Source organism: Salvia hispanica, chromosome 2 (assembly GCF_029641045.1).
Source record: "Salvia hispanica isolate PSC_SH4W2 chromosome 2, Shi_PSC_v1, whole genome shotgun sequence".
NCBI lineage: Eukaryota > Viridiplantae > Streptophyta > Magnoliopsida > Lamiales > Lamiaceae > Salvia > Salvia hispanica.
This window is the reverse complement of record NC_142693.1, coordinates 56,460,983-56,474,777: the sequence shown is the minus strand read 5'-3', so window position 1 is coordinate 56,474,777 and position 13,795 is coordinate 56,460,983. Positions and strand designations below refer to the sequence as shown.

Genomic DNA, 13,795 nt, shown 5'->3' with positions numbered 1-13,795 from the left:
TTTTGTTGTTTTGTGACGCCACGTGTCGAGTTTTGACGCACGTTGCACCGTTGTGGAACATTGAAGCCGATCACCGCCATCGGCCGGGCTCAGCTTTATTGGCCGGGCCGGAGGGCGCCACCTGCCGGTCAAACCTTTTGAATTCAGCACAGAATGCATGTAATTTAATTTCTTTTATTTATTTTCTTTCAAGAATTAGAGCGATAACCAATTTAGTGTGTAAATATATTTTCAAATAACGATTTATTTTAACTATTTATATTACATTTAATTTTTTTAAAAAAATCTCTATCTACTACTTCCCAGTCTGCTAGTAAATATCAGATCCGACATAAATTTAAAAAAAATTGTAATAAAAACTGAATTGAAAAAATTAGTGGAGTGTGTGAGATTGAGTTAGTAAAATATGAGCTCCACTACTAAAAATAGTATTGACAAGAGAGAACAAAGTACAAGAGACAATAAAGTAAGAGCACAAGCTTCGGGCTAACCCAACAGATTAATCGGATTGCTACCGATAAAATTAACATGCGATCAATCAAATAAATAATGATAAAATTTAATTATGTTTATTTAAAACATTTAATTATAATAAATTTGAGATATATGCTTAAACTACATAAACATAAAAATATTTTGAGAAATTTTAAAGCATGTTTAGATATTTAAATAAATTTTTAGTAAAATTGAAGTTTCTATTTTTTTATCTATTATTATATTAATAAATATATAATAATATATAATTTTTATATTTAATTTAAATTGGAAGTTATTTTTTTTGTTATCCATATTATAAATATAGTGACGTATAGGAGTCCAACAAATAGAAGTATAGAACAATAGAAATTTTATCGGATTTTCGGACCAGCCCATCGAATTTTTGAGTCTGGTCCTAACTGGTTGCGGATTAATTGAATAATCAAGTTGTAATTTTATTTGGATAGAAATTTCTGACCCTAACCCTGTAAATTTGGCGAGCTATTCTGGTAGGCGAGCTATTCTGGTCAGTCCATGGGTTGCTGGAGATGCAGAAATATACATAATAAGGAGCACGTATCTTTCATCCTTAAAGTAATTAGTATGTAATATCTGAAAATATCTGAAAATTCTACGTTAATCATCTCTCATCAAATTCTGATTAACTGATTTCAAAAGTTAACATAGTCTGAATTCTGAAATCGAATTTGAGTGTTGAATTATTACTGTTTGAAATTATTCTTACTTATACAAGGGTAATCCAAATTATTTAATATGATATCGGTTAGTTTGCAGGGAAAATTTGTAAATATTCCCTCAACTGGCACCACAGCATTCAATTCGCCGTCGCCGCCAACAGCGGCCGAGCGCCGCTCCTCATCGACATCGCCCCACCGTAAGCCACAGGCTCCGAATCGTACAAAAACCTACTGACTACCGCCTCCGCAGTCCCCGCCACCACGCTATTCCACACCGCCTCTGCCTCCCCGCCGCGCTTCCCGAACACCTCCGTCGCGTCGAGGCGGTGCATCCGCCAGTCTCTGATGTTCCTCAGCCGGTGGATCTTCTCCAGCTGCCGGCACGCCAGCCTGCTCGTGTTCACCTTGATCGCGTCGATCGCCTCCGCCAGAGCCCTAGCGCGAGTCTCCTCGTCGCACTCCGATTCCACTCGGAAATACTCGTCCAACTCGGGCACGCCGATCGCGCGCCGGATCCCCCGCGAGTAATCGCCGTTGGACCGGAAAAAAGCCCTAACTTCTTCGATCATCCCTCTCTCCACCATCCTGTCCACGCGATCCGACACGAACGAGGCCAGCACAGGCATCGCGACGTCCACCCACAGGAAGCAGCAATCGTAGCGCGATCGGAAGCTCGCGTCGACGAGCGCCTCGACGAACGAATTTGAGCCTCCGACGATGATCGGAAGGTTCCGGCGGCGGAGGATCGACCGCAGCGAGATCGACGCCATTGCGCGGAATTCGGCGGTGGAGAAGTCGGATTCGGGATCGGCGACGCCGAGGAGGTGGTGCGGCACGCCGCGCCGCTCCTCGTCGGTGATTTTGTTGGTGGCGATTTCGAGGCCTTGGTAGACCTGCATTTTGTCGGAATTGATGATCTCCGAGGAGAAGCGAGTGGCGAGGTCGATCGATAGGCGTGATTTACCGGCGCCGGTGACGCCTAGCACCACCACCACCTTCTCCTTCAGCTGGCCGTGGCGGAGGAGCTGACTGCTCGTGGTCGGTAAGTGTAGCGACGGCCGAATTTGTTGGGACGCAGAGAGTGTGAGTTTCATTACTAACTTATTGAAATGACGACAGAGCCCCTGGACGTAATTCAACAATAGAGTGGTGGTGTATGCTCTTTACGAGGAGAGAGTCGTACTTTGATTTCGTTTGAAATTCTTGAGACGCGGCGACTCGAATGTGTTTGGGTTTTCTATTTTTGTACAATTTTCTGAGGAAGGTGACAAAAATAAAGTGGAATTTTAGTTGACTGCTCGATTGACTCAACTTCAAGAAATTGTGGGATAATACTAATGGAGTCTGTATTTATGGAAGGAGGCAACTAACAACACATTTGATTAATTGGCCTTTCTATGTGACCATATTCAAGTCAACTACAAGATGCTTTTAAGTTCTTCTAGAAAAGATTCTCAACCCCTGCATTTTGTTCTTGTTTAAAATCACGATGGAAAGTTTGAACAATAGGATAGGGATGACATGCGATGGATTGTTATCGGGACAACCTGTTAACGATTCAATTCAATAAGGATAAACAAAAACTCGACCTGTTAAGAAAATTTCAAACCCAAACACAAACCCGACTTGCTACCCTCAAACCTGAACACGATATGAACTCATTAACGACATGAACCACCTTTAGTCAACACGACACGATAAGTAATTTAAGTATCAGCAAATTCAGACTTCAGAAATCAAAATTCACATTTCACTCACATGCGTATCCTAACTTAAATTTTAAAATAATACTTCAATCCGCCTCATTAAATATGAAACATTTGATATTCGGTACGAGATTTTATGTAGTGTTTTTTCATGAATTAAAGTAAGAGAAAGAAATAGAGAGAGTGTTATTTCCAATTTAAAAAACGTTTCATTTTTAATAGGACATGAGGAGTAAATACTAATAATACTATAATATTACTATTCTTAACGGGTAACCCGAACACGAAACGGACACAACACGAAATTTTCATGTTCTTAACGGGTTAACCCAATAAGGACATAAACCCAATAAGCTTTGACACAAATCCACTAATTTCGTGCTGATTCATCTTGGGCTATCAAAAAAAATACTAGTCCTATCAGTATTACTATTATAGTCACAGCCATACTCATACTATTATTATTTTATAATCATCCTCTTTAATTAAGAAATTAAAGATACTATAAATCAGAGCCTAAAAGATTCGTATCAATTTGCGAGCACAAAACAAATTAGTAAGTCAACATCTTTTTCACTCCACTAAAGGAATACAATATAGGTGAGTTACATTTTGTATTATTTTTATGATTATAAGATTTTAACATATGCATGTGAAATGTAAGGTGCTGAATCTTGAGAGAATAAATATACTTTGACATTCTTGTTCTTGTATTGTGGTTGAGGGAATACTATTAATGGAAGTAGAATAATATGATTTCTTATATATTTATTCTCTGTCGTCCCTTTTCTTACTTGTGTACCCCTCAATTTTTCCCTTTGGTTGGGGCAGGTCACTTATAGCTTTTCAGCTTATTGAAAAAGATAAATGTATAAAATAATTTTCTTCTCAACTTTTTTTTTCAGAAAATAGATGGTGGATTTGTTCTTCACGTCCCATATGCTCGTTGTGAAAAGCCAAATTGAATTTCCTTGACTACCACAATTTTTCCAAGACTAATTAGTTTATAATTTGGAATCTTGATTCTGATTGTTACTAATTTTGGTATTTTGTAACAGAAAGTTTAACAATGATAAGAAAGGGGGGGGGGGGGGGGTGTTAAGGTAATCATCAGTAATTACTTATATTGAAATGGAATCCACGATGCTATCAACCTTAATTAAAAGTAGACAAAAAGATTATCACTGCAAAAAAAGATGAAATGATTATTCCGATAATTCCACAACGAATAACTAAATTACCCCTTAGTTGTAGATAACTTAATCACAATGAAAAATAAAATCATCAATATGACAATGCTTCACAATCACAAGGTGAAAACTCCACTACTCCACTCCACCACCACTAAAATATTCTAATCTCTACTCTAAAAAAACACTTAAAACTGGCTATATATATTCTCAATTTAACTCTTTCCTTTGGAGATGTCTAAAACAACTGGCTATCTTATACCTATACTCCTTATATGTAGACTGTTTTTTTCTCGAATACAATGTACACATGTTGAGCCAAATGTATCATGGTACTACCATAAAATGCATGAACAGTCGTGAGGTGGAATAACAGATCATGCGTACGATATCCGTAACCCACTTATTAATCATGCCAAGAAAAATAAAACATTGTGCATAAACTAACAAATCTGAAATGTGATTATGAATTCTAGATGTCTCACCATCAATGATTATCAAGAAGTATATCATCATGATATAGCTAATAATTAAACTAAACTCGGTAGTGATAAAATGCAAACTTATATATTGTACAAACTCAAAACTCTTCAACACAGCTTCAATACAATATCAACACAATGTAAAATTTCAAGATTTTAATGTCAACACAGTATCAACACAATATCAACACAACATCAATCATTGACTATCGTTGAAATTCTGTTGACATTTTCATGTTGATGTGTTTTTATGATCTATTGACATTTTTCAATGGTCCAGATCATAGTTTTGAGTTTGTATAATATTTAGAGTTTTCATTTGATCACATCCCCAAACTAATATCTGTCATCATAATTAGCTAGAAATAAGAATAGGAATTACCCAGAAATTCAAGCCATGTCATGATAAAAACAAGAATTTTAGAAAAATCTATTAAACTTGCTTTCAGCACAAGTTCCCTCTCTTTCTATACCATAGCAATGAATCTAATTCTGATTTTCTGCATGCTCTCATCACTCACTATTGTCACTTCATCATTTAAGTCACATCAAATTAGACATGAGTATTATCCCAACGTTTAGAAATAATCAAAACTATACTAACGGAACTGTTGTTTTTCATGCCTGCATACCACCAAATCACAGTCAACTACCTCTATCTATGTTTGTTAGTACTAGTTAAAATCTCACACATCACCAATTAATCATTGCCACACAAGTAGCATATTAATATACTCCTATCAAATTCAAGACTAGCCAAGAGATCATATTCAATTTTGAGATTTTAGTAAGTGAAATAAAGACTGGGTTGCTAATGGTGGTAGTATTCAACTCCAGAATACAGAAATTAAACTAAACTATTCTCAAAATTAATTCATGTACCTCCATAATTCCACGCATTGGAGAAATGATGTCTAATCATTAAATGTGCACTACCATCATGTCCATCATGCCTTCCCATAAGCCATTAAAGTCTTGTATTTATGTGATCACTTAGAGATCATAAATTTACCCTTTTCTGCATCTAAACGAAAAAGGAAATGTCAATTAGAACTATCACAGAGCTTAGCAGAAATGCACTAGACAATAGCATTTCACTAATAATCAAGTAAATTCAGAATCAAATAGTAGTCACACTTATTTATGGTATGATTAGATGTTCATGATTAAACTTTCAGCTATCACAATTTGATCATCACCTGCCCCTAAAGTGTGCATATTGCGTTCATAACAGATATACACACAGTAAAAACATGATTTTTTCACCATAATATGGGAAGAAAAGGCTCGCAATAAACCAATATTATCGATTTCCCTCTCACGGTGGTCCTGTTGAAGTTGCAAAGCAAATTGCAAACCGATTCCTAGACAACCATAACCAGCAATCTAGCTTTTCACATGGTTTACTGAGAACAATACTCTTTGATGCTATACGGCTCTTGTTGCTCTTGCTGGCATCCAAAGATGATAGAAACAAACAACCCCGAATTTGTCAACGCAGACTAAAAAGTTTAAGTCAACTAAAGGTAATCCATGACCAGATTTGATCATAGAAAGATTGCTCAAGTATTGAAGTATCTCCTGCCTTCATCATTTTAGGCATTTGTTCCATGGCCAACAATATTCGCATTGCCAGAAGGGCAGTGCTTTTATTCCCTCTTGTCTCTAGTGTTGAGAAACAGGCAACAGTCAGATGGACCAAACCAATCGTAAAAGAGAAGCCTTTTGCATCTATATATATTGAGGACCACAGAAGTCCTGTGTGAAATCCAAAATAACTATGTAGAAACAAGGTAGCAAACATTTTAGGCGATGGAAAATTACCTGCTTAATATGAATACTCCCTCCGTCCCCTCTTAATAGAGACTCGGAGACGACACGGGTTTTAATGCGAAAGTGGTAAAGTATGAGTGAGAAAGAGAAAATTGGTTGAAGTAGTATTAATGGATAGTGAGACCAATATCATTAATAACTGTTATGTGCGGTGAAAAAAGCTTTCAAAAATAAAAAGTAGACTATTTTTGGGGAAGAACCAAAATGGCAAAAGGGAACTATTTTTTGGGGACCAGAGAATATATATATATCTATTACAAGCAAGTGTCTGAAAAAAATTGTGCACCTTAGTAGAATGTTTTTAAGTACTACCAACTTGAAAAAAATAAACATCCTTGAGATTTTAATTCAATGTTGTAATTTAAATGGAGGATACGTTGCATCAAATTTCATCTAGGGTCTACAATAATTATTAACCTTCACACTTAAACTGGAAGCTAAGGTGAAGATATGATGCAGGGCTGCTGATGTATAATATTTTCACAGAAGAAGTATGAAGATAGTTCAATAAAGTAACATGAAGGCATAAAGTGTAATAACGGAATGAGAAATGAAAATAGAAACCCCTAAATGAATGACAAGAGCCAGAGATCTCCCAATATGAGATTTTGATTTACTCCACGAGCCCTAGAATATTAGGTAATAGGACATCACCTTGAGAATTTGATGCATTTGATTATTAGTTGGCACAAACATTAACTTGCATGCCATAAGAGGTACCAGTAGAAAAGAAAATCAATCACAATGTCTGAGGTTAAAAAATTGAGAATCAACCTTGCATATCTAGGATGCCCATAGATTCAAGTAATCCTTCTGCAAAAGTCATAGGCAACACGATAAGACCTCTACTCTGCAGCAGTTCGGTAGCTGCTGAAGGATTATCCCTTATCAACTCCCCTATCATCTCTTCCAGAGGACCATTGAGCATCTGGTCCTGAAGAAAGTAATGCCCATGTCCCTGAAACAATAATGTTACGTTTATCACATCCAAATTACATATGACAAGGGAGTTATGTTAAATACAAATAACTATATTGATATTCTCATAATCTATCTGGTAATTTAGTACCTCGAGGAAAATAACAGATTTAGAAGTTGATCCACCTCCCAATCGGTTCCGACATAGATCCTGCATGGTGAAGCATCCATGAATCAAATGAGCTTGTGTAAAATAATGAAGTTAGACAACAGTCGAAAAAGAAACTGAGGTACGTGCACAACTGGAATTCAATGGTCTCTATGAATAATAAAAAGGTAGAAATTATGAGAAGTAATCTATACAGCAGTAAGAAGACACTTGAATCAAGTGAGGTTCTGGGATTTATCTAAGAAAAAAGGAACAAACTTCCTATAATCTTTGAAAGTTTCAAATTCTTTAAGAGGTTAATATCTAGAGTATGTGTAACTTACCAGCTAATAGCAATACTGTTAGTCATGGTTACAAAATTCAAGTACTTGTTACTAAATGCAGCAAGTAACATAATAAGCTTCTGCAACATGTGATAAAATGAAGACTGTAAGTGATTTTTTAGTGAAACAAAGATCTGCAACATGCATGCCTGATCCCAACCAGTAGAGGTCATTTGAGAAAGCATTTTTCTCGAACTAAGAAACTTGCTACACCGAGTTTCGATAATATAAGTCATTAGGAATTTGTGGAAACGTCTATTTCTAGATCCTGAGAAACATTTTCTGATTGCATGCAAAGCTTAAAACACTAAAATCTACCTTCATTTGATATTGCAAATACTTGATATGGTCAATCACCCCATCCAGCAGCGCTGCTTGACCAACCTGCAGTGCCACACAATGTCTAAACAGCTGTATATTGGACAAATAATAGAATATTGATAAAATTGATAAAAATAAATAAATAGAACATACAAATAATTCATGAGCAAACTGGATTTCTTGAACCAAAACTATGTATGTCCTAAGTATTACACACTTTTATTAGTAGGTGGGCATCACGTTGTATAAATCTAAAACCATCTATAGATCTGCATATTGAATCTCAGTAAACATCACCCACCCCAAACCCGCAAAGAAGAACACAAATCCAGAAGTTACTGAACATCTGTTGACAACGCCACTGGATTTCTTTCCATTGACAGAATGGTAATGTAAAAGAAAATACGAAAAAATAGGAAGAACTTATTGTTGCATGATGTGGATATATCAGCTACAATGCAACATTACCCACCCCTTCTGGCGACGGAACCAATTCTTGTAAAGCATCTAGCCAATGTGATATCCTCAATTTGCGAATCTGAAATAAAGAAATGGACAATCATATACAGAAGCTTGTAGATTGTAGGTACGGAAATACGGTGCCAATGCTACCCAAGTTCAGTCAAAGATCAATCCATGCAGGTCTCATTATGATTTTTTTGGCAGTCAAGAATAACATTAAATCATAAGATGCATTAAATAGTTAATGCATACACGATCAGTGGCATAAGATCTCTCTCTTGATCTTTTCCTGTTGAGTTTAGAAGGATCCTTGGATGCAGCAGCACGTGAATAAGTTTCAAAAGCATGACTAAACTCTTCATTCAACTTCGGTTCCTGGAGGGATGGTTGCATGTCAGTTTAAGGAAGCACAATTTAGCAAGGCAAATCCCTAACTTTGTTTTACAGTAGAAACAGCTACAGGTATGGACCTCTACACCAAGTTCTTCCAAGCCAGTCACCGAGGTCACAAATTCTCCGACATTATGCAGCCTCATGTACTCTTCCTGTTGCAAGCAAAGTACAGTGTAACATGCCATATCATTTGCTATCAGAATCTTCAAACATACATAAAAGGTAATATACGAATTAATCACATGAAGTTTAAATATCACTTTGCTCTTGAAATCTTAGTTCCACACTGGACAAATTCTATCTGTATGCATAAAGGGTTCTTTACCAATTGAGAAGGGTATGGTAATCGCAAAGTAGGACATTGTGCTGAAACATCATATGCCTTTTGTTTCTGGATTTCAGCGTGCCCTGTCTCTGAAAGAAACGGAACATAATTTTGAGGTTTTGGCTGGGAATGCATCCACTGACAGGACCCAGTCCCTTCTGCCATGATATAGTGCTGATCAGAGTCAAGGTTACTATGTGAACCAGATGCATTACTTGCTAGCCAATCCAATGCCAGTGGCGAAAACTGCAAATAAGTTTTGTGATTTTGTTCTTCCATTTTCCAGGCTCTGAAATTTCCACCATAATATTTTGTTAACCGAGTATGTTATTAACCTCCAATAAACCATATCAGATGAAGACTCTCAATGGTTTGAATTACTCTCTAGATCAATGTTAAATTAAAAGGATATTAGAAGTTACAGAAACAGTGAAATCTGGCCAAGGTTTAACCTATTGAATGTTTAAGAGAAAGTCAATAGCGGTTGAATATAGCTTTAGGAGACGATTATCAACACTAAACGCGCCTGATTACATACTTTCGTTCCGTATGCAACATTTCTACTACAATTCTACAGCAATTCTCTCTCGCTTTCTCTCTCTCACTCTGCAGTTTACATAATACTTAGTAGAATGGAACAAAAAATCATTAACACATCATGGAATCGCATAGCTTCACATATCATTGGAAATATCAATAATAAGGAAACACGCACGCACATAACCTTCTCTCTAGCTCTCTGTTATAATCTAAATGCGTAGTCAATCAGCACAGAGAAGATCAAACGTCCGAGTGAAAAAACTTACATAGAAAAGTAGCATTACTGTTTCGAAAATGAGAGCAACGAATTCTTACTGATTAATCTCCAGAAATTTGGTGGAAGTCTGGAAGAGGTTAGAAGGTAACAATGGTGATGACCTTGTCGTTGTTAAAATGAGCGGAGTGCGTGCTATAGTACTACTATTTCGTGCAGGGTACGGGATATAGAGCTGCAGGTGGATCAGCTGAATGGTCGAAAATACCCCGTGATAACAATATACTCCCTCAGTTCCATAGTGCGTTTTTACATTTCCGTCCGTTTCATGGTAATAGAGTCATTTCCCTTTTTAGTAAAAGTCAAACACATTTTTCCACACCTACTTTAGTCTCTCTTACTTTTTTCTCTCTTCATCTCTCTACCTTTTTCATTTTCCACTTTATTCTCTCTTTACTTAACTCACCTAACACAATTTTTCTTAATCTCCGTGCCGAAAAGTTTTGCCTCCATTACTATGGAACGGAGTGAGTACTACCTTCGTCCACTAAAATTTACTCATTTTGACCCGGCACGAGTTTTAAGAAATGTAGTGGAAAGTGAGTTGAAAAAGTTACTGGATTGTGGGTCCTACTTTTATATATTAGTTTTATAATAAAATGTGAGTATGAATGAGTTAGTGGAATATGGGGTCCACTAAAAAAAATGATAAAAGTGAAATGGGACAAATTTTAGGGGACGGACATAAATGGAAAAATGAGACAAATTTTGGTGGACATAGGTAGTAATCTAGAATGTTACTAACAACTAGTATACGTCAATGCACATATTAATATATTTTTAAAATAATAATTTTAAATTAATTAAATAAAATTAGATTAATATTAACAATGAATAATATAATTAACGACTTTAGTTATATGAGAATCAAAATCCTATATAAATCAACATTGCAGTATAATAAATTCGAAACGAATCGCATAATATATTGTATAAACATTAAATCATGGAGTATGAAGATAAAAATCTATCATAATAAGGAATTAAACTCATCATTTTTAAAACTTCTTTATACCCTACATTAACTTTAAAATTAAAATCAACCTCATCATTATAAACTAAAACCTTCAATTTTCACACTCTTCAACAGAACTCATAGGTAAAATAACTCGTTTGACATCTTTAAAGTTTGTCATCTTTAAGTTGTCCATCTCACCTAAAACTACAATAAAATAAGGAACAAACTCAATTTGCAATGCACAAAATCAATAATCAATATGTATAGCTACTTTCGTCTAACAATTTGTATAATTTAGAATAAAATTAAAGACAATATTATACATTAAATTTACCAACAGAATAATCCTTTCATATGACTCAACCTACTTATAGATATGTATAAAATATATTAGCCAATTATAATTTCAACATAAATTTTTTAAAATGGATCAACTATAAAATAATATAAATGAACTAAAAATCTAATCATTACTATTGAAAAAAATATATAATTATTAAAAAAAAAGAAAATGGTGGTAACAACAATCTAAAAAACATAGTAATGGATAAAAATGGACAGAAAGAAACAAAAAATATAACTAAAAAGAACAAAAATACCAATAAGTAATATAATATATAAAACAAATACGATGTTATATCAAACTTTAAATATAAAAATGAATGAAAATAAAAAATATACTCCCTCCGTCCCATGTTACTTGCACTTTTAGTCTTTTACTTTTCGGCACGTCACAAACTCCTTACACTATTTATAGTTTAAGTTAGAATTAATGCATTTAATTAATATGTTAGCTTAAGTTAAGAGGTCCTTTATTAAGTGACTCACTACACTTAAAATTCTAATTTAATTACACTAAAAAATCAATCTCAAATTTACGGCCTAAAATGAAAAGTGCGAGTAACATGGGACAGAGGGAGTATATAATTAAGAAAATGTTAAGGAAAAGAAAAATATAATTAATAAAATGAAAAGGAACGAAAGCATAATTAAAAAGAACAAAATTAGCCAATCAACGAAATTGAGCAAGCCTCGAGCTTACTGAGCATGGTGTGGAATGGTTTCATAGCGTCAAGCTTTCCTCCTATGGTAAGAGCAAAAATGGTATGCTTGAGTATGTGTGGATATCCAGCCTTTAAATGACATATTTACAGGCTAAAATATTATGCATGTAATCGATTCCTCAACCTATTATGCAAATATCAAGTCATTCCGAGAGGAATTTAAAGTACTACAATTGATATTTATTTGACAGTAACTACTCCAATGGATCCACAAATCAAAGTAAAAAAAAATTACAACCAGCAGATTTCAGACTCTAATGGATCCACAAATCAAAATAAAAAATAAGAAAAAACTTACAACCAGCAGATTTCAGACCTCAATTCCTTAGCACGTTGGTAATTGGGACACCAACGTCAACGATGATGACGACCTCATATGTCTTACTGAAGTCGCGAGTTCGCATAAAAATTACCTATAACAACAAAAATCATATATTATCAATATTTCTCAATTGATTTATTGGGGCTGAGATTGGAGGGAAAACAAATTGTTATTTATTTATTTATTATTTAATGTGCATAGTGGAGTGAGTGGAATTGGATTGAAGTAAATGGTAAAGAAAATGAAGAAGATGAGGGAATGATGATTAGATTTATTTATTTTAGCTTTTAATCTAACGTTTATAAACCTCCCACTCACTCACCTTCATTGTAAAACTTCCCACTCACTCCATGAAGACTTTTATAGTTCAACATTTTTAATTTAATACTCCCTCCGTCCGCCATTAGGATTCTTATTCCTTGGCGGCATGGATTTTAAGAAAGGTTAAGAAAAGTTGGTGGAAAAAAGTTAGTGGAATATGAGTCTCATTTGTATATATTATTTTTAAATGAAATGTGAGTGGAATGAGTTAGGTGAATGTGAGCAGGGGACGGAGCCAGAAAATAATCTGAACAGGGGCAAAAATATATATAGAGAAAACTTTGAATAATTTAGAAGGGGCATTTAGTGAGTAAATGGTGTAAATTAGCAAAAAATATAGAAATTTATATGTTAGTAGAAAAATTTGAGGAGGGACATATGCCCCACCTAGCTATTCATTGGATCCGTCCCTGAATGTGAGAGCATATTACCATTTATGGTAAAAGTGAACCGGAACTCTTATTCGCGGACGGACTAAAATGGAAAAACGGAACTCCTATTCGCGGACGGAGGAAGTATAAATTTTTAAATTAAATAGCAAATAAATTCTCTAAAACTCCCCCAAAACTCCCCTTTTATATATTGTATAGATTAGTATAACTAATAAATTATATTCCCTTCGTCCCATTTTAAATGGAGCATTTCTAATTCAGCAAGGATTTTTTATGTAATGTTGTCTCGTGAATAAAGTGGAGTGAATAAAGTAAAAGAGAGATAAAAATAGAGAGAGTGATAATTCTATATTTTGAAATATGTCATTTAAAATGGAATCCCAATAGAATAAAATGAGTCATTCAGAGTGAGACAGAGAAAGGATAAATTTATTGCAAAACACAAGCTCTCCCTCTGTTCCACGTATACACGAAAAGGCATTATTATCTAACTTTATCGAGTGAAATATTCACCGTTATTCACAAATTGAATTTGGATTTGACTACTAATATTATGTCCTCTTATGTATGTTAAAACTTTTAATGTTCGATTGAAATAAATACTACTAAATGTGTGATGTGTCCACC

General features: G+C 34.9%; 2 protein-coding genes across 2 annotated transcripts; both read right to left on the bottom strand.

Annotated features, from left to right (window-relative positions):
- Positions 1–922: 922 nt before the first annotated feature.
- Positions 923–2,513, bottom strand: IPT3 (isopentenyltransferase 3). Its single transcript, XM_048120694.2, has one exon. It carries the CDS (start codon positions 2,267–2,269, stop codon positions 1,313–1,315), a length of 957 nt encoding a protein of 318 aa, XP_047976651.1. The 5' UTR covers positions 2,270–2,513; the 3' UTR covers positions 923–1,312.
- A 3,029-nt stretch (positions 2,514–5,542) lies between these two features.
- On the bottom strand, positions 5,543–9,576 carry LOC125219759 (uncharacterized). The gene is made up of 8 exons (XM_048121817.2): positions 9,298–9,576; positions 9,050–9,124; positions 8,832–8,954; positions 8,590–8,655; positions 8,115–8,180; positions 7,456–7,515; positions 7,161–7,344; positions 5,543–5,571 (listed from the first exon to the last, which is right to left on the bottom strand). The coding sequence occupies exons 1-8, from the start codon at positions 9,574–9,576 to the stop codon at positions 5,543–5,545; spliced, it is 882 nt and encodes a 293-aa protein (XP_047977774.2).
- Between the last annotated feature and the right edge of the window lie 4,219 nt (positions 9,577–13,795).

Excerpts from the sequence above, each read along its gene's own strand:
- IPT3 (XM_048120694.2), bottom strand. The coding sequence starts at position 2,269 with ATGAAACTCACACTCTCTGCGTCCCAACAAATTCGGCCGTCGCTACAC.
- LOC125219759 (XM_048121817.2), bottom strand. The coding sequence starts at position 9,576 with ATGGAAGAACAAAATCACAAAACTTATTTGCAGTTTTCGCCACTGGCA. Across the intron at positions 9,125-9,297 it reads TACCATACCCTTCTCAATTG|GAAGAGTACATGAGGCTGCA; the intron begins GTAAAGAACCCT and ends TGCTTGCAACAG. Across the intron at positions 5,572-7,160 it reads GGGCATCCTAGATATGCAAG|AAAAGGGTAAATTTATGATC; the intron begins GTTGATTCTCAA and ends GTTTAGATGCAG.